Genomic DNA, 20,587 nt, shown 5'->3' with positions numbered 1-20,587 from the left:
ACTGTAACCACAGTTCTTAAATCTGTTATTCACAGGGAGGTATGTCAAGCTGGTCACAAGATTTTCCCTCAGTGTGTTCAATGGTCAGCTAATAATATGTTCTAAACCAGCTATTTTTTCACTTCAATCTCTGCATACAAGTGGCTGAAGTTCAGTTGTCTCCTTCATCCTTGTGTCAATTTCTAGTCAGTTTTATTTCACAGTTGTGATTTTTTTTCCTTGCAGTGACAATCTCCCTCTCCCACTGCTATGGCCCTGCTCCTTACATGTTTTCTGTTTCTCTAGCTGGAATGAGACAGTGTTACAGTGTGCCAAGGAAATGTTTAACAATACAGATCTGCTCATCTTTCCCTTAGTAGAGGCGCTAATTTGATTCGCTCTCCTTTACTAGCAGTCAATTATTATAAAACCTGTAGGAACTTCCTTTAAAAAATTCTTTTTAAAATTGGCTTCAAATTAGTTCAACAAAGTTGGAACACTTTGTGACACCATTTTACCTTACTCTTTAAATGTATCTTGAACGCATTTGTCCTGTTTACTTACTTGTCAATAGCATAATACAGATGTTAGCATTTTGCAACCTGCTTTGCTACTTTACTTTAGACTACAAAAGAAGAGTAAGCATAAAGAAATGCTATATTTATATCCCAGAGTGCTTAATATACAGCATCTTATACAGAGCTCAGTAGGGATGAAGAAAAACCCTCACTGTAGAAATGCAAAACCTCATTGCTTGTCATTTTCACAAATAAGAGATGGGGATAAGAGTAACTTAATTCCTATTGTTTCCTATCAAGTCCAGGACAGTCTTCACACTGAGCATAGTCATATTGTTTATACAATAAACAATGTTACTGCTCTTTGCCTAAAAAGCAAAGAAATATGATGCATGATCCCAAGATAATGGCAAAGACAGTAATAATGACAGTAAGAGTTAAGTTTACTTACTGCTAGTAAATTATTCATATAAATGGGAAAGTACCCAAGATGTAGCAAGGGCAATTCCAACTGGACCTAAGGGAAAAAATCCATGATGAGGATTGCCAAGGGTTGAGACAGGTTGCCCAGAGAGGCTGTAGAATTGCCATCCTTGGATATATTCAAACTTTATTTAGATAAAGCCCTGAGCAATCTGATTTCATTTTAACATTAGACCTATTTTGAGTGGAAATTTAACACTGGAAATAAAAGATCCAAAAGTGGTTCTGTCTGGTCTATTTTTCATACCTGAGTAAATATGCAGTAATTTCAAATGATTTGCCAGCACTTTGACAGAAGTGACCTTACCTCTGTTCAGCACTGATGAGGCGACATCTGGAGTGCTGTGTCCAGTTCTGGGCATCTCAGTGCAAAAAAGAAATGAAGTGAGTCCAGGACAGGGCCACAAAGATGATTAAGGGACTGGAGCATTGCTTGTATAAGGAGATGCTGAGAGTGCAGGAACTGCTCAGCTGGCAGAAAAGCAGGCGTTGGAGGGATCTTACCAGCATGTACAAATACTTGATGGGAGGGAATGAAGATGAGGAAGTCAAACTGTTCTCAGTAGTGCCCACTGACAGGACAAGGGATAATGGGCACAAACTGAAACATAGGAAATCCCATCTAATCACAAGGAGACATTTCTTTACTATGAGGGTGGGTAAAACTGAAACACATTGCCCAGAGAAGTGATGAAGTCCCCGTCTGTGGAGATATTCAAAACCCAACTGGACACAGTCCTGGACAACCTGTGTTAGCTGACCCTGCTTGAGCACAGGTGTTGGATTAGATGATTGCAGCAGGTCTCTTCCAATCTAAGCAATTCTGCAAAGTTTTCAAGATTTTGGAAGTCATTAAATGGCATTTCCATTAGATCCCTAGAGACTCAGTGCTCAGAGAAGGTGAATACTGTGGCTTCCCTTTAAATACCATTCAGATTGCTCCGCAATGCCTATTAAGAAAAGAGGGATTTCCCCCCCCCAGTATTTTCCTAGTCCAGGTGTGCCCCAGTAATTCTTCCATCTACAAAATAAAAGTAACTCTAAGGATAACTGCAGGGTAATTGGAGACTTGCCTAGAAAACCGACTCCGGTGTGGCTCTATAGGGGCTGTAAGGTTGTACTCATGTGGATCTACTTGCTGGATTAGAATTATTCGCTCATTTTAAATGCTACTGACAACTTGGCTGTATTGACAAATGTTTATTTTCTCTCTGGAATTTACTTGAGAACTGACATCAAACATTCGTATTTTTCAAAAATGTTGGAGCTGCGTCAAGTAAAATTAATTAAATGCTTAGAGTTCACAAGTTCTTACTTATCCTGGCTGTTCCTTTAAAAAGATACATTTTATTCATATTAAATGTAAAGAATTACTCTCACAGTAGATGATCCAGTAGTTCTTTGGCCATTTCAACAAAGTACTCATCTACTTTTGTAATGCTTAGAAAGCAGTCTTTCTTTTCTATGTGTTAGACAAGCTCATTTATGTAAAAAAGGATTTAGTTTTAAAAGAAAGAACTGTGTTAGAGGACAACTCTGAGAACTGCCAAGTACGAGTCGGTTAATAGGAAAGTCAGAAGTTTAAGAAACATGGAAAAATGATAGCAGCTGTATTTTCATCACAGACTTGAGGGCTATAATCACCCTCTCTGTCACACAACGTTTGCTGTCACTAATACATGATATATATTTACTCTGACTAGCTCAGTTTATTTTGTTAATTCATTTTGTCTCATAATACGAAAATGACCACCTTCTTTGATTCAAATCCTGTTATTTAACTGCTATAAGTAAATCAAAACGCTCACATTACTTAAAGGCCCTATATTTTTAAATGAACCTGTTGCATGCAATGCTAGGAGTTAACTACTTTTGGAATTGTAATTAATTCATAAGCATTTATTAACAATTTGCTTCCTCATGATTTAAAGTAGGAGTAAGTATTTAAGGATCTTTGTTATACTCGTTTCCTCTGAGGATGGAATGAGAGGTGCTTCTATAGTGCTGCTTATTTGTTCTGTATGTTGTGGTCTTGAAAGGTGCTGAATGCCTCAGCTTTGCGTTCAGTGAGAATTAAGGGCACTCAGCATCTCATACTAGCAGGGCCAAGCTCCTATACTGCAGAGATGAGGCAAAAATTTGTCATGGTACACTGCCACTTACCTGGCATGGGACTGGTATTCCTCAAAAGAGGGACTTCAGTATGGCTTGTGGGGATATACTAGTTGTGTGTGTTTGCAAGTGTCACAACTGCTGTTCAGTTATTACCGTATGGGCTACACAGCATAATAAATTATGTAACTTGTGTTTTTAATGTGCTTGAATAGAACAGGGTGCATCCTTTATTATGTAAACATGAGCCTAGCTGATAAATTTGTTTAGAATTCATCACACCCCCCCAGTAGGGACACTGCGTAAATTATGCTTTGAAATTTCACTTGAAATCCAGTTTACAGGTCTTACCAGGCCCAGTCATTTTGAAACAACCAGGAAAGCATCAGCAGTCGCTTGTTTTAAATGCATGTATATAAGTTTAATAATGCTGTGTCATGCTTAGTCTACATTCAGGCAGAGCCACGCTCATGCTCATTCTGAAAAATGTCAACTTCTGCTAAACCAACAGAATGTGACTGCTAATGCAAATATTCCCATGAGGCATATATAGTCTATGCTGTCTACTTTATATATTAGAGTTTGGTGTTCTCTCACCTTTGACTTGGCAGCGTGCGCTTTATGGTATAATAATGCAAACAATGGTTAACAATAGAAGGTCAAAACCATCGAAATACAATGTTTTGTTAAACTATACCATGTGCTGCTTGGAAGGATTTTTAGCTTCACAGACTTTTGTTTGTGTTGTGGAGAAAGAATCTCATACAAGATGGATATTTTATCAGGAAAAACTATGTAGTTCTGTTGAATTACTGCATGCCAGGTTTATCATGCATTCACCACTGCACTGTAACTTTAACTGTAACAGTTTTTAATGCACCTGACTCAGCCTGGGAAATGAATTGATGTAAATTGAGATCTACTGGAGGGGAAATATTCCAGAAGTAGGAGTGGACGGTAGGAGCAGGCCTAAGTTATTAGAGCCTTCTGCCGTTGCAGTATGTACCCTGGGATGAGAGGGGAGACTGCACAGGAGGGCTAGTGCAAAATGAGGGTCTGTTCCAAACGCAGAATGGAAAAGCAAAGACCTAGCAGTGGCAGTATTGCAGCAGATACTAAATGCCGCCCTGTGTTTCTGTTATCATAGTTAAAAGGAGCGCAAAAGAAAATTTTCTAAAGTAGTGCAATTGAAAAATACCATTAAGGCAACTTTAGTTTGATGGATAATTTCCTGGTCATACGGTGCATTTCTGTGGATAGCGGGAGCAAACAGCAGGTGCGTTGCACCACGGGGGCAGCTTTCACCGGGGCTTAACGGTTCGCTGGCCCACCGGTGCCGGCCCAGGGCAGCCCGTGCAGAACGCGTGTAGCTGCTTGCGGGCTCTGGGCCTGACGTGGCCCCTTGGCTTAGCGTGTCCTCTCGTGGGGTGGGAGGGCGGGTGGAAGTGTCACCCCTCCGCGGGCAGGAGATGAAGCTGCCCTCAAGGAACGGCCTAAGGGCCGAAGCGGGGCGAGCGCCGGGCCGGGGGCGCGGGCTGCGCGGCGGCCACTGCTGCGCTCACCTGCGGCCGGCAGCACCCCCGCCGCGCTGCCCCCCGCCCCGCTGCCCGGGGCCGCGCAGGGGCTCCCAGCCGCTCCCGCCCCGGAGCGGCGCTGCGGGCCGTGGCGCAGCAGGGCTCGGCCGGGGAGCAGCGCCTGCGCGCCCGTCCCGCCCGCCCGCTCTGGGACCGGCCGCGGCAGCCTGGCGGGGAGCGCAGGAGGGAGGGCTGGAGCGGGGGCAGGCGCACGCCGTTCCCCTTTCTCTTTCGGTGGGCGCCCGCCGGGCTGCGCCAGGTACGGCGGGGGCCGAGGCGGGGGCGGGAGGCGCCGCAGGTGCGGGGAGGCGGGGGCGGCCGCGAGTCGGGCGGGCGGCGGGGAGCGCCCGGGCAGCGCCGCGCCGCCCCGCCCGCCGCCCTCGCTTGCCGGCGGGCTCCCGGGACGGCGGGGAGCGCTCCTCCCCGCGGGGGCCTCCGAGGCCTGCGGGCCGGGGCGGGCGGCGGGGCGGCCGCGGAGCCCGCCGGGGCTGGGCAGCGGCCCGCACCTGTCACCGCCGCCCCGCACCTGTCACCGCCGCCCCGCGGCGCCCCGCAGCTGCTCCAGCGGCCCGAGCCGTCGGGCGGCCGCGCTGCTTCGGACCCCGGCCACGGGGCGCGCAGCCGCTCCTACGGGAATGTCACCCGCGTGCCCCTGCCAAGTTGATGGCGACGCTGGTCCGCCGGGGCATGTCGCCGTGCGGCCGGGTTTATGCTCCTCTCTTCCCGCGTGTGTTGCAGGTAGGAGAATGACTCGCCTGGCCCGGGAGCAGGAGTTATGAGCCATGTCCCTGTGAGACCTCCGGAGTTGGGAGCAAATGCCTGGAGAAGTCCAGCTGCACAGAGCAGCGCCACAGCTCCCGTGAACCGCGGGCACCGACGCCACTCAGACTCGCTCCTCTGGCCCCGAGCACTCTGCCAGCGTTTCCTACCCCACGAATGGCTACTCAGAGGAGGCACTTGGTGAAAGATTTCAATCCTCATATTACCTGCTATATCTGCAAAGGCTATCTCATCAAGCCAACCACAGTGACAGAGTGCCTCCATACCTGTAAGTAGTACTTTGCAAAGTATTTCCACTTCCTTGAAGCGTTAACATGTTTGACATGACTTCTGTCCCAGTTTTTGTTTACTGCTGAATTGTGGCGTGAAATGATACGTAGTTCCTGGTGGGGTTTCCTTGACACTGGTCTGCCATCTGACTTGTCTTGGGGGCACATCAACTGTGCTTAACACTTTGCAGGGTAAAGATACCCCTTTACTTTCCCCCAAGCTAGTGGTGATTGTGCTGGCTCTAGCACCAAACATGTATCACTGGTCTGGCTGATCACAAGTAAGATCGTTAGGTTGAGTGCGGTATTTTGATAACATAACTATGCCTTTGAAACTTAGGCCGATGTATCTGTTGGTGGTGTGCGTGATGCATACACCAGTTTGGTCAGTACTGGCTCACGGCTCTCTGTAATGTGTCCCACGGCACGATGCATAGAAGGACTTGAAAGCAAAACATTTATTTAGGGAGTTGATCTCTTTGAATGAAAGTGACTTGAGAAAAATTATTCAGGTTGTCTTATGCTCCTAATACTTCAAACGCATTGGTGTGTATGAATTATATTAAATGTATGAGTGATCCTGTCCAACTCAGTCAGTTCACTTCCACAAGCTAAGTTGCCTAACTACTTGATTTTTTAAAATTTTTTTGTTTGTTTTTTACAGTTATTCCCAAGTAGAAGATAGTTTGCTTGAACTTTTTTGAGATTTGCTATCTTTCCAAATAAATTGTGAATTATTCTAATAGCAAGGGGAACTCTGTGTTTTCCACTAGATTCCCCATTTTTAAACCTTTAATAAATATCAGTTAAAAGCCTTGTCTTAGCATTTCCTGTCATTTCTGTGTAGCGTTGTTCATGCGGTTGTTATTGTCTTCACTGTTAATTGTTACATTATGATGTTACATCCCTGGTGTATCAAGCTCATAGAGAGTTAAAACATGTCATTCCTCTATGGTATTCATAGTACAAAGATAATATGGTTTGCCATTATAATAATTTAGGTTTTGAGAAGAAATAATGTTGACCTGACTTTTTCCAAGTCTAATATCATCTAAGGGTTATAATGTGTTTTGTGGTATTACTTTGCTGTTTTGGCTAAGTTGGTAAGGGAAGTTAAGTTCAGGAGGCACGAAGTTAAGCAGTGTCCTTATAACAACTTGAAATAAAACAGGAGGGAGAGAGATGTTAGCTGTTATTAAATTATCCTTCCCTTTAAAGAAAATGGAAAAAATCCAGCATTGGTTAACTTTTTTATGGTGGAAGTTTAATGACAGTAGTAGCTTTTAAAAGGTTGGGGTGAGGGCAAAAAGGTGGCATCATAAATCAGCTCAGACTTAGGAATTTTTTTATTATTATTACGGTATCTTTCTGTTTAGATAGTTTATTTGTTTATTTACTTTCACTCCCATTACAAAAAAATAATGGCAGAAGGAGCGATTTTTTTCTCAGCAGCATCTGTTTCTTTTGTTCCCTTGTAGATTGTGAGCTCTTCACTGAGACAGCTCTGTTACTGCCTAGTCCCCAGATTAGGGCACATGAATTCAACTGAGCTGCCATATAGTTGCACAGGTCTCCTCCAAGAAAAGCTGCCATGTATCTGGGTCATTAAGCAGAACTGCAGGAAAGAAGGTGGTGTTTCTTTAAAGCAAAGTTTAGTTGCTAAAATGCAACGGTTACAATGATGGGAAGGAAAATGAAAAACTTCAAGTGGTGACATGGAAGTCTTTTGTCTGTAGAGGAAAAAGTGATCTGTATGCAGCAGAATTCAGGAAGATACCCTGATAAATTATTTTACACTTTGGCTTTTAGAAAATATTTAAACTTCTTATTTTCCCCCTGAAGTACAGGCATGGTTCTTCAGTCATATCCAAATAGTTACCACAAAATAAGATTTTGACTGTCCTTTGGTATTTGTCTTTTACTACTAATTGCCATAATTCAAAATAGTGTTGCACAAATGATCAAAAATTGTAGATATTGGTGGTTTAAGAAGCCGCATTAATTCATTAGGTTCTGGGAGTGCAGTGTATTACTCTGGACAAGGCAAAAAATGTGTGTTGACATAGATGTTCTCTAGTGATCATAGAGGAACTACTGTCATCAGTAGTAACCAAATCAGTTAGTGGTTAATTCACATCTTCTGTGTTGCTGAAAAATGTTAAGTAGTAAAGTTCTGCTCTGAGAAATGTGTGCCTTATTAAAAAGAGATGTTTCTGATGGGATTTTGGAAATGTTAGACAACTCCACCATTTACTGAGAAGAGTAAGTGCAACTTGGGCATCAGCAGTACAAAGTTTCCTATCTCTGTTGGGAAGGAAATGCTTATATTACTGCAAAATAATTATTCTGCAAATTCAGTACTTCATTTATCTTTTGCTATTTGCAACAGAATAGTTTTGTCTGATAAAGACAGACCTTTTTTTCTAGTGCATTACACAGTTGTCAAGGATGTTTAAGAACTACTGGTTGAAGCAGGCTAGATGTGAGGTAAAAGGTACGTCCCATCATCTGTCTCCTGAGTCACTCTGCTGTTTAGTACAGTGTGTACTTACAAAGCTTGGGAAATAAACTATCCTAAGGAACATTCTTTAATGTCTAAAGAAATATCAGACTGTTTACACAATCATAGAAATGTTGGTTGGAAGAGGCATCCAGAGGTTGTCGAGGCCAACTTCATGCATGAGTCAGGTTAGTTGCCAACACTATACCAGGTCAAAGCATGGCTCTGTGCAGATGAGTTACAAATTCCTAAGCATGGAGTCTCCACAGCCTCTCTCAGTAACCATGTCTGCTGCTATGCTATTTACCTCATGAAGAAGTTTTTCTGTATGTCCTACCAAACAACAACTTGTGACCATTGCTCCTTCTTGATACTATTTGACACTACCAGGAAGAGCTGGGCTCTGTCACTCCTGTAACTGCTATTCAAATGGTATAGGCTGTTACTAGATCACCTACAAGCCTCAACCATGATTTGCCTTTGGTCAATCAGTGTTGCCTATTCCTGATGGCATTTTTGTCCCTCATGTCGTTGGAAATTGGTTCCAAAGGTTGTGACATGATCTGCCATCTTTCCAGGGAGCTAGGTGGGACTGTTCAGCTGTAGTTACCTGGGCCATCTTTATTAAAGGTGGGCATAACACACTACCCTTTTCCAGTCTTCGAGCACCTCCTATAATCACCATTATTATGGTGATAAGCTTTCAGCTTAGTGAATGTTACCTGGCCTACACATGTGAATACATCCAGCTTTTCTCAGAAGGCCCTAACCTGGGGCTTCCGGACTGCTGGTCGTCCCTGTCTTTCCCAAATCGTGCTGGTATGCATGGAAATCTGGGATCGGGCTCTGCCTGTGAATACCAAGGCAAGAAAGATATTGAGGACTTCAGACCTGTCTATGTAATCTATTCTTAAGTTGTGTCTCTCATTCATTGACAGACCCTCATTTTGTCCCTCTTTCAGCTACTAGTCTACTTGCAGAATGCCTTTTATGTCCCTCATCAGTTTTAGCAGTGGCTGGGCTTTGGCCTTCCTAATTCTGTCCCTAAGTGCCAGAGCAGTGATTTTATATCCTTTGGTTTCCCATCCTTTTTACCACTTCTAATATGCTCTGGTTTTGCATATTAATTAGGAAGATGGTGCACTAAGCAGTTCTTCTGAAAAAAATTCTCTGTGCAGTGGGCTAGTTAGGTCTAAATAAATTGAGGTCTGAATAAATTTTCTTATTAAAAAAAAAAAAAAGGGAAAAAAAAAAGAAAGAAAATGGCCAGCTCTCCTATGTAACTTTTTCTAATGATAGCCTCCTTAGGAAACCTGACTAGCAGTTGCTTAAACAAGCTGGAGTCCCATCTCCTGAAGTTCAGAATCTTAACTGCTGTTTAACTTGTATCCTTCCTCAAGATCCTGAACTCAGTCATCCTGTGGTCACTGCAAGGCAAGCTGCCATCTACAGGTGTATTCATCACCAGTTTTCCCCTGTTTATAAACAGCAGATCAAGTGGTGTATTACTCCGAGTTGGTCTCTGTAGTATTTGCCTTAAGAAATTGTCAACCAATGCAGACTAGGAACTTTCAGAAATGTCCTTCCATGCAGGGAAATGACAAGAGATGTAATTTTCAATATCAAACCAATATTCTTGCAACCAGAGTGTTTTTCAGATTTTGCTAAAAACTTATTCTCTCACCAGGAGATCCCCAAAGAACTTTACTGCAGCAAAAATTTCCACCTTCAGGCAAGCAAGTTGAGCTGCTTTCATACTGCTGCTCCTGCAGAAGCTTCAGTCAGTGGCATGTAGCAGGTCTTAGTTTAGCAGATCCATCTTTATTTTTTTATTTTTCAGAAAGATTTCAACCCAGAAACTGTGTCTTGATCACCACATACTGGAATTATCTGTCTCTTTTAACAGAAGGGTATCCAGTCTGACTGTGTTTGGTAATTGTAATTAACAGTGAAATAGTCTCACATGTATAGTTTCTGAGAAGGGTAGTTAACTATATTAAAGTTTTCTGTCCTGTTTTTATGCACTTTCCCTAAAAGTAAGTGCTTTTAAGGCAGGTTTAAGGTAGCTAATTAAAGACTTCATTAAACATACCAAATGGCTTGTTACATCTCTGTGCCATCACAGAGATGAGTTTGATGTTCCGCTAGCTGTGCGTATTCTCTGCCCCTCCTTTGCTCACTGGATCAAAGAGTGATTAACTTTGAGAGAGGAGATCCATAGAAGAATTTGAAGGATGAGTTGACAAAGAACTTGTCCCACAATTAACTCATTAAACTTTCACTTGTTGAATACTTTGTTTTACAAAATGCATTATGAAATTTTATTTAGGTACCTTGTTAATCAGCATTTTAAAAATAACCTAGGAAGAGTCTTCTCATTGAACAATGTGTGTAGATATGCGTAAGATATGTACTTTTTATGTTTGCATGACATGAAGATCACATTCAGCATAGTCCTGACACTTGTGTCTGTATTTTTCAGCTGATTCCAAAGATCTGAAAGAATGTGTGAACCAGGTATCTCTGTGTTGGAAAACATAGCATTATGTAGTATGTTATGGTTGCCAGCCAGTTAGCTTGTGTCACACAAGTGCTTTTATCAGCTGTAGGAAGTCATCTTATGTGAGTTTAACTTTTATTGTGGCTCACCTGAAGTGTCATAGTACAACCATGAAATTCAGGACCTCGTTTCACTGGTGGTTGTAGCACATACCTCAAAATTCTGCAAACTGTGTACATGTCGGTTAAGCTCTTTACTTTTGCCTGTTTGCTGCCACACTGTGACCTACACTGCGAAAAGTGAAACCCTGTGATTTTTATTAATCTGTACTGGAAGTGTTAACGGGTTTTGGTTTGGTCTTCCCACCCTCTGCCCCAAGGTGGTGAATTAAATATATCTGTAATTTAATGGGATTTAAAGATTCCCTTATTCCCTCAATACTTAGACTTCATCCTGTTCTCTGAAACTTCAAAGTGATAAGGTTTCAAAACGTCCTGGTTTCAGCTGGGATAGAACTAATTTTCTTTTTAGTAGCTTCACTTAGTTAACCCATGACAGAAACATGTTCAGTGTTTTATATTGAGAATAACAGAGGATGATTGTACCTATCATATCTGAAAATACTGGTTGATGATCCTACTCCTAGTAGGAATGTCACATACCATTTCATTATTCTTGAGTGCTAGAATTTACGTAGTGTATCCAGTTCTGGGCTCCCCAGTCCAAGAGAGACAGGGAACTACTGGACAGGGTTCAGAAGAGGGCCACAAAGATGATGAGGGGACTGGACCATCTCCCTTATGAGGAAAGGCTGGGAGAGCTGGGTCTCTTTAGCCTGGAGAAGACTGAGAGGGGATCTTACCCGTGTCTACAAATATCTTGAGGGTGAGTGTCAAAAGGGCAGGGCCAGGCTCTTTTCAGTGGTGCCCAGTGACAGGACAAGGGGCAGTGGGCACAAACTGCAACACGGGAAGTTCCACCTGAGTATGAGGAAAAACTTCTTTACTTTGGGGGTGACAGAGCCCTGGCACAGGTTGCCCAGAAAGGTTGTGGAGTCTCCTTCTCTGGAGACATTCAAAACCCACCTGGGCACAACTCTGTGCAACCTGCTTTAGGAGAATGTGCTTTAGCAGGGGGTGATCTCCAGGGGTCCATTCCAACCCTGCCCATTCTGAGAAAGACATGCTACCAGGATGGCCAATTTCAGAAAGAAAAGCTCACTTCATCCTAGCTTTCTCATGAACACTATCAGAATTTCCTATTAATTAAGTGTTGTTGCCCATTGGCTTTTTTCAGTTCAAGCATTGGAACAGGCTTCCAGGGAGGTGGTGGAATCACCATCCCTGGAGGCATTTAAAAAACACAAAAAACACATAGATGCTGTGCTTAGGGACGTGGTTTAGTGATGGACTTGACAGTCCTGGTTTAATAGTTGGACTTAAATCTCAAAGGTCTTTTCCAACCTAAGATGACGTGGTATGCTCATGATTTAGCTGGAGCCATTTTTTGGGGGGACAGCCTTCAGGACTACTGGTAGTATCAAAAAAAGTAAAAGTACAGTAATTGGAGTTTGAAGATAAGAACATTTTTGGAGAATATTACATGAAGTTTTTCAGCCAGCTAATGAAATTCTATCTGTGCTGGTGTCTGCTAACAATTCAGGTCTGGACAGTTGCAGGGTTTCTATTTGTTCTTTAGTATATGTTTTTACAAAGCATTATGTCCTACGGCAGTGCCTGTTCAAAGAGTCTTAACTTGTGGAAAGTATTGCTGCTGCTTCACCTGTGACTGAGACCCATTTGTGACACTTCCTGACCTCGGGACCAAACATGCACTGTGAACTATGCGGTCAGTTGCTCCCTGTGCTGCTTTGTATTTCAGGTGGGTGACAGAAGGATAGTTCAGGTAGTTTCAGGAGCTGGGATGTCTGAGGAGCTGCTGATCAGCTGAAGAATTCCACCTTGTGATGTTTGCCCCGGGCTGAACGTGTGTGGACACTAGGTCTTAAGAAAAGCTTTGAGCCAAGAACCTTCATATCTTTTCTATTTCAAGGATTACTTCTGTTGTTTTCAGTTCTAGAGGAGCTTCTCAGTCATATTAATGAGGAAAGTTTATAGAAATATTGACTACTTATGTTTTAGAAGTCAGACTTGTGCTTTAAGTGTGTTCTTAAATGCTCTGTTGAGCTGGCATGAGGGCTTCTGTGTGGGTGATGAAATTCTTTGTATTCTGTAAGTGCAGTAGCAAAATGTTTAGTTTTAGGAGTATTAATTATAAAAAGTATATAGAAAAGCGAAGAAACGCTGTAGGTATAAAACATCACATTTGTTGCTCTGTACTAGACGTCTTACCCAGTGGAAGTGTTAGGGGATGCATGCGCAAAAATCAATTAAGTCTAGTTTAACAAATGATAGAAGATCTGTGGTACGAGAAGAGTTCTGTGATTACAGGTTCTTGCATCTGTATGCCAGCACTAAATAACCCACAAGCTGAGGTTAAGAAAAACTTCACTCGTATCCTGAGGGCTGGACGGTGCTCGCATAGCATCAGCGTTCTCGCCTGTTTTGGAGTCCCCGTGTGCAGGGGACAGCGCTGCGCCCCACCTACTGAGCTCGTTTGGCAGGACTTGTGGGCTTCCTCAGCTCACTTTACCACATCATCGGAAAGCTGTCCTGCATCCAGCACTGCTAGAGCCGTTCAGCTTGGGGAGAGCGCCAAGAGCCAGGGAGCTCTGAAGTCTGTCCATCAGACTTAAAGAGGAAAGTTCATTGTAATTTCAACCAAAGCTATGAAGTTAATGTCCTTAAGTCAGTGTTTTAAAGCAGCTGGAAAAAACAGCTACACGGAGGCTTAATGTGTGTGCGTTGTCAGTGTCACCTGATTTATAGTAACTCTTTTTGAGCATACTGAGGCAAAGGTAAATGCAGAGGCTTTGCTTGTTAGGTGACTTTTGTTAAATGAATTTCAAGATACCCTAAAGATTGTCATATAATTAGGATTTACCAGCTTGTTTAGAGGTACTCTTAGTTCTTTAGGTAATTGATGAAAGAAATTACAGTGTTTCAGCAGAAAGCATATTGCAATTGCAGCAGTCCATTTATTTTTTTCAGTCCATTTACTGATGAATTTGCAGTTCTCATTTCAGTTTAGGTGAAGTAATAATAAACAGAGGATAGAGTTTATCTCCTTCTAGAATATTGTAATGCAGTAATAATAGCAGGCATATTTATTCTCATCAGCTTGACTTCCATTTTCTTATTAATGGCAGTAAAATCTATAGTGTGCAATTAATCATTTGGAAGCAACAATTGTGTGACACCTTGTTTAATTTAATTTCAGTTTATTGGATTTTAAATTCACATAGTTGTTGTCTTGGGTTTGTTTATACTTGCTGTGGTCATGATCCTGATTTTTTCATTGTAAGATTCAAGTATTAAATGTTTACTGTAAATTCTGTCATTGCTTTTGAAGGCTCTGTGTCAAAAGGGAAACATAGCCACTGTGAACTTTTCTCTTACAATAAGTATTTACAACGGTATTTTCAGTTGCCAGTGACAGTGTTAGAAAGAAAATAATGTGCATAAGTCATTTTCAAATCATCTGAAATGATGATCGGCTCTCCTGGGGTAGTGCATGCTGGGCAGCTCTTTCTCAGAACGTGCTCTTTACATGTGCTGCATGGTATGGGTTTTGCATTTGTGCTCTTTACATGTGCTGCGTGGTATGGGTTTTGCATTTTATGGTGCTGGGAGAATTCCATATAGTAAAAATACGATGTACTTTAAAGCAGTGTTTGTCTGACCTGTGCCATTGAACTCTGTGTCTTAGCACAGCAGAACTAGCTATGTCTTTGAGGAACAGGAAGTGGATAAGATGCATTGTAATTATTTGCTTTAAAATAATAGTCTTATCATTGATGCATCAAGTAGTTAGCTGGTATCAGTAGATCATGCTCAAGTAATATTACTTAGAACTTCGTCTCAGTTGGTTTTTTTCTTTGTTTTGTCCGTCAGTTTGTAAGACTTGTATTGTTCAACACTTTGAAGACAGCAATGACTGTCCCAGGTGTGGCAACCAAGTGCATGAGACCAATCCACTAGAAATGTTAAGGTAAGATGACATTGCACATTTACTGAAATGGAAGAATAAACCAAAAAACCTTAATATTTTCCTCTTGAAGGGGGAGTGGGGGTGGAGGGAGAGAGAGAGCGCGCAACTGTGCTTGCCCATAGATGCTGTCAATTTCTCATCTCCCAATAAATTGTAAATTGGCTTTTTTCAGATACAATAAAAGGAGGAAAGATAAGGGGAAGACACAGAAAGACTGGGTATATCGTACAAATCAAATATTTTAGTACCTCTATTAAACAAAAATGAGCCAGATACCTTTTATTCTTTACATTAAATTAAATTCTAGAGTTTCTTTTTTCAAACCGTTTCGGGCTTTTCCAAACTGCATGCAACTTTCTGTGTTCTTAGAGCAATGTAGAAAATGAATCATGTAAGTAACTGAATGCTTTCCAGCGCATAGATCTACAAATCTGCTGAAATCTGCTGTCAGATTAATGAAGACGTGCATGAAAGAAAGTTTTGACACTAAAAATACCCTTTCTTGAGAGTTTGCCTTTTTTATTTCACAATAACGCACCATTTTTAAACAACCATTTTTTTCTGAAAATTCTGTATTCTCTTTTAGTGGTGTTATGTTGAAATAAAGGTGATAGCTATCCTACAAGTGTAGTACAGAGAAATCAAGAAATGTCATCATAAGTGGAAGAACTTCATGTTTTCCAAAAATGATGAAGCTGCTCCCTGCCCTCACTGCCAGCACTCCTTACACACCCACACCCGTACACACCCCCAGTGGTTTTGGTTTGTACCACTGTAGTGAACTTAGGAAGAAATATTCTTACATCAATGTTAAAATAAATCTTTACATCTGGAATTTTCTAGGGTTGGTATTATTTCCTAATGTCGTTGTGTTTGTTACAATTTGCCATGTTTTGCTTTGATTTTTGACTGGTATGTGTATGCTTTGCAATTCTATGTTTCAGTTATATACCAAGAGGATAGGTGAGAGATTAAGTTCAGCAGCTCTAAAGGGTGTTACTAGCTTAAGTCTTTATAATATTTTTTTTTTTTGGAAGGGTAGGGCTAAAAACATTTATGTAGATGTTTACCATAAGTATTTTTCTGATCTGTCAGTGTCAGAGGCACTGTGTCAGCCATAACAGAAGATGCTATACAGAGTGCATAAGGCTACTAATAAGCTGAAAACAAAGGCATTTTAGAAATATTTCTTTTATTCTGATAGGACCATTTCATAGGAGCTGGAAAATGCATCTTCTGAAACATCTAGTAAATGTTTAGTAAATTAATAGTATGTTTTAAGCAGGAAATGATAGACGGGTGAGAGAAGTTGAGACCACAAACCAGAAATGTTGGAAGAGCTATTTTCTCTGCTATTATTTCCTGAAACTCCTTTTAGAGTCATTGGGGGTTTACTTGCCCACAAACTGCATGTAGCTACTAGTTTGCTGGTTGTATTTTATGAAACAGTTTTAAACATTTGCTAAACTAATAATCAGAAGAGCACATGAGCAGTGTAAGGGAATTATCTTTTTTGGATTTTGCCTGCATATCTTAATATGTTTTATACTCTGACTGCAGAGACCAGCCCCATCATTGCTCAAGAATGCAGTCATTTTTTGAGAAATGGCGTTGAACACTCTAGACAGTATTTTTAACTGAGATTTTGAGATAAACTTATAAACTACTTTATAAACTCAGTTCTGAATAACTTCATAACTATGTGATGGTTTTTAGATGTGGGTTTTTTTCCAGCTGGCAGCACTTTGGGTCTGTTGAAACTATAAGCCTAAGTCTGAAATTCAACATTGACCTTTAAAATGAAAATCTAGGAGAAGTGTTAAATTCTAGAATTCCCTTTCCTGACATAGCACGATTCTGCATCATCAGTATTCAGTAGGGTCTGTGTTGGTTGTACCACGAAGGCAGGCTTCTTTTTTTCTTGGTATCATGCTTCTTTGGATGCAAGTTTTCTTGAGTGATAATCTTAATTTGCTTCACTTCAGATAATTAGCAATTATCAGAGAGTAGCTTTGTTCATATAACTCATTCAACATTATAGAAGATGTGAAAAAAGAAACTATAGGAAGCTGACATAAATGCTTGGTTCTTCTTTCTATACATTCTTATTTGGAGGTCGGAAGATGTGGGGATGGAAAGAGGTATGTCTAAAATACTAATGTTTCAGCGTTAACAGGAAGTACCCTGTTAAATGACTGAGACCAACTTTGGAGTTACGTCAAGTAGTTTCATTCTGGAATAGGTTTGGTGCATATCACAGAAATACAAGTCTTTGTTAGAGTGCTCATAGCATGGATAATAGGAACACTGTCACATGCATCTGGAATTGAGGCTCTTTTTATAATTTCCTATTTCTTTCCCTGTAGTTTAAGTTTAGTTTCCCTGTACTTAAAGATCAGATAAGTGTTATTTTTTTCTGGGTTTTTAAAGTACTGGTCAGTATCTACACTATAAGGATGAAATAGCTCTTTTTGTTTGGTTTTTGAAAGAAAATAGTCATTTATAGAATATGAAGACAGTTCTAGCTGCTAGCATTGTAAATATGCTAAGTACTGGTTTTCTTGCTATGTGAACATTACTGGTGACTTTTGTTTTGGGCTGTTGAAAATGAATTAGAAGTCCTAAATAGGAATTTTCAAAAATAGATGTAGAAAAAACAGCATGTATTATGCCATCCTGAGGAATGGTTAGTGGGATTTTGAATTAAGGTAGTGATGTTGTCTTTTGAAGTCTTTATTTCTTTTCTGTTAATGAGTGAGTTATGAAAATTGGAGCTTTCTTACAATGTGAAATTAATTCCATTTCCAAGACCGATCCCCAATGTCATGTTTTAGCCCTGGCTGGCAGCTAAGCACCGCACAGCTGCTTACTCACTCCCCCCACAGTGGGATAGGGGAAAGAATTTGAAGGGTAAAAGTGAGAAAACTCACATGGTTTGAGTTAAGAACAGTTTAATAGGTAAAGCAAAAGCTTCACATGCAAGCAAAGCAAAACAAGGAATTCATTCACCACATCCCACCGGCAGGCGGGTTTTCAGCCATCCCCAGGAGAGCCGGGCTCCATCACACGTAACGGTGACTCTGGAAGACAAACGCCATCACTCCGAATGTCCCCCTCCTCCCTTCTTCTTCCCCCAGCTTTATATACTGTGTATGATGTTCAGTAGCATGGGATATCCCTTTGGTCAGCTGGGGGCAGCTGTCCCAGCTGTGTCCCCTCCCGACTTCTCGTGCACCCCCAGCCCCTCGCTGGTGGGGTGGGTGAGGAGCAGAAAGGGCCTTGGCTTGGTGTGAGCGCTGCTCAGCAGTGACGAAAACATCCCTGTGTTACCAACAGTGTTTTCAGCACAAATCCAAAATGCAGCCCCATGCTAGCTACTATGAAGAAAATGAACTGTACCCCAGCCAAAACCAGCACACCCAAGTTTCCAGTGCTCTGCTGTGGGAACTTCACAGAAAGCAGTACCATCTGGTTGCATTGGATATTGACAGGAGAAGCTAGGAGAGATAATGGACCATTTGGAAAGGTAGATCTATACTAGCATCCATCAGAAGCTAAGTGCTCAGTCACCTATGGTTTTGGTTTCCTTTCTGTCTGTGCGAAAGTATTCTCTCTGCTTCTTTGCTTTAAGGGAGCTCTGTTTCACTTGTTTAAGATTTCTTTATTTCTTTATTTGGGAGTTTAATCCTTATAAAAAGAAGCAATTAAAAAATGGAATTCCAAAAAATTGGAACTAGTCACAGAACAAGGAGATTGGGTAATAGGTCTTAATTGTAAACTTTAAATTTCAAAAATCTGAAATGCTCGTGTATTTATTATAAGAAGGTAATTGTTATCTATTAAAATGGCTTTTAGGCATTCCTCAACAATAAAATCATTCAGTCGGCTTACAACTTTGCTGCTGCTAGTGAACAAAAGATAGAGAACAGTTGTATGTTTTGTAACGAGCCTATAGTGTATTATTAGTAACATGTACATATATACATGTGTGATAGAGAGGTATATCATTACTGAGATGAAAACTGAAGGCAATTGGAAATGTAACAAAGGCAATTATTGTATTGTAGCTTCTGACTGAATCTCAAGTTACTTAATTTCTCTGCCCATGTTACTTAGTACTTTGTTTTGTCATGGGTTTTTGTTTAGGCTGTGAACAGTGGGAGTTAAAGTTCACAAAAGAAGATGTAAAGGGCAGAGGAGAGAAAGGAAAAGGAAACAATGAGAGGGAGAGGAGTCTGAAGGATAAGTGAGACTGGGAGAGGAGGTGGAACTAAAAAGTAGATGACTAATTAAATGGATAGAAGAGGAGCTAAAATTCAGAGGAAAGGGAAGAAAAATATTTTAGCTTCATCAGCAAAGGTAGATGCACTGTGTCCCCCGGAAGGGACCGTAACATCTGTTTCTGGCACTGATACCACAACGTCAGAGGATATGCCTGAGCTGCATGGTGTCATCTGGTAGACAAACTCATGACAGATTTAAATAGTTTAAATGAATTATGTTGGGTACTAAGAACTGTCTAGCCAGAGCAGCATGGATGCTCTGTGGTCGTCTTTTTTCTTGCCAAGACTGGTTTGTGTGTGTTATAAAGAGTAGGGAATAGTCTGTTCAGTTTTTTGTAATAGCCTTATTACCAAAGCACTTGAACACTTAGCATGATAGTGGAATTTATAATTTTCATGCTTATTTCTCAAGACCTGGACCTTAAAATTGGATACTAAACAGAACAAACTGGAAAAACACAGTTGTTTTCATGTAACACAAATTAAAACAATGAAAATTTTAGAGTATGATATCTTTCCTCTTTTCCTTCGTTTTTGTCTTTATACATTAAAAAATAAATTCCTTGGTTATTTCTAAAAAAAATCCACTCAAGATGTGGTTGAGATAAGCTTTAATTCACTTGTCTCTCAAGCTAAAATCAATTGGTTTTTGCAAAGGTTGTATTAGCAGAAAAACGCAATTCATTTTATTCAAGAGTTTTTGTTATTTAAAGGCTAAAAATATTTTAAATGTGAAATGTATTTTTTCCCTTTGAAAGGCTGGATAACACCTTAGAGGAAATTATATTTAAGCTGGTGCCTGGACTTCGAGAACGTAAGTTTCTTATCGGGTTTTGGGTACCTCTTTGGGTTGATGGAGGGAATATGGCTATTTCTAATGATATACCTGTAATATTGATTTAAAAATTCACATTAATGTTCTTTGATGTTAACTAGAGGAACTGCAGCGAGAGATCGAATTTTGGAAGAAAAACAAACCTCAAGAAAATGGACAAGGTGATGATTCCCCTCCCTCCTCCCCCCCCCCCCCCCCCCAAATGTTAGGTAACATTGCTTATTAAGCCCTGTTTCTTCAAACAGTTGTGCATGTACATTATTTTTACTGTGTTCAAAGATACTACAGAAACTCATAACAAATCTATGTAAATGTAGTCTGGGACTTCATGTGCTGCTGCTTATCTATTAACCAGTTGTTTTACAAACACTGGCTGTTTTGCCATTATTTTTATTTGCATTTGCCTTAGCTCTCACTTACAACACCCACTCATGCAATTTTCCACTTGAATTCTTAATTTTCTTAATACACCAAAATGCAGAAGTACTTGAGTTTTTTACAGATTATTTTCTGTTACTGAATTTGACCAGCTGTTAAGTAGGAGGTTGTCAAGAATTAGTTATGACAAGTAGTAAAACAGTTTTCCACACATGCTAAACAATTGTTTTATATAGATTCCAAAATGCCTTCTTTTTTTTTTTTTT

At 40.8% G+C, this 20,587-nt stretch overlaps 1 protein-coding gene across 6 annotated transcripts in view; it reads left to right on the top strand.

Moving 5' to 3' along the window:
* Positions 1 to 20,587, top strand: part of PCGF5 (polycomb group ring finger 5) — a 100,481-nt gene that overhangs the window by 59,345 nt on the left and 20,549 nt on the right. For 5 of the 6 annotated variants that reach the window (XM_055719996.1, XM_055719994.1, XM_055719993.1 and 2 more), the window contains exons 3-6: positions 5,405 to 5,714; positions 14,729 to 14,825; positions 19,867 to 19,922; positions 20,045 to 20,104. In XM_055719996.1, coding sequence (XP_055575971.1) covers positions 5,603 to 5,714; positions 14,729 to 14,825; positions 19,867 to 19,922; positions 20,045 to 20,104 — 325 coding nt within the window. In that variant the 5' untranslated portion in view covers positions 5,405 to 5,602. Of the gene's footprint in view, positions 1 to 4,792; positions 4,926 to 5,404; positions 5,715 to 14,728; positions 14,826 to 19,866; positions 19,923 to 20,044; positions 20,105 to 20,587 lie in introns of those variants that run through there. The other variant, XM_055719997.1, reaches the window with a different exon arrangement.

Source organism: Falco cherrug, chromosome 9 (genome assembly GCF_023634085.1).
Source record: "Falco cherrug isolate bFalChe1 chromosome 9, bFalChe1.pri, whole genome shotgun sequence".
Taxonomy (NCBI): Eukaryota; Metazoa; Chordata; class Aves; order Falconiformes; family Falconidae; genus Falco; species Falco cherrug.
The sequence above is the reverse complement of the archived record's forward strand: the minus strand, read 5'-3'. Positions and strand labels throughout refer to the sequence as shown.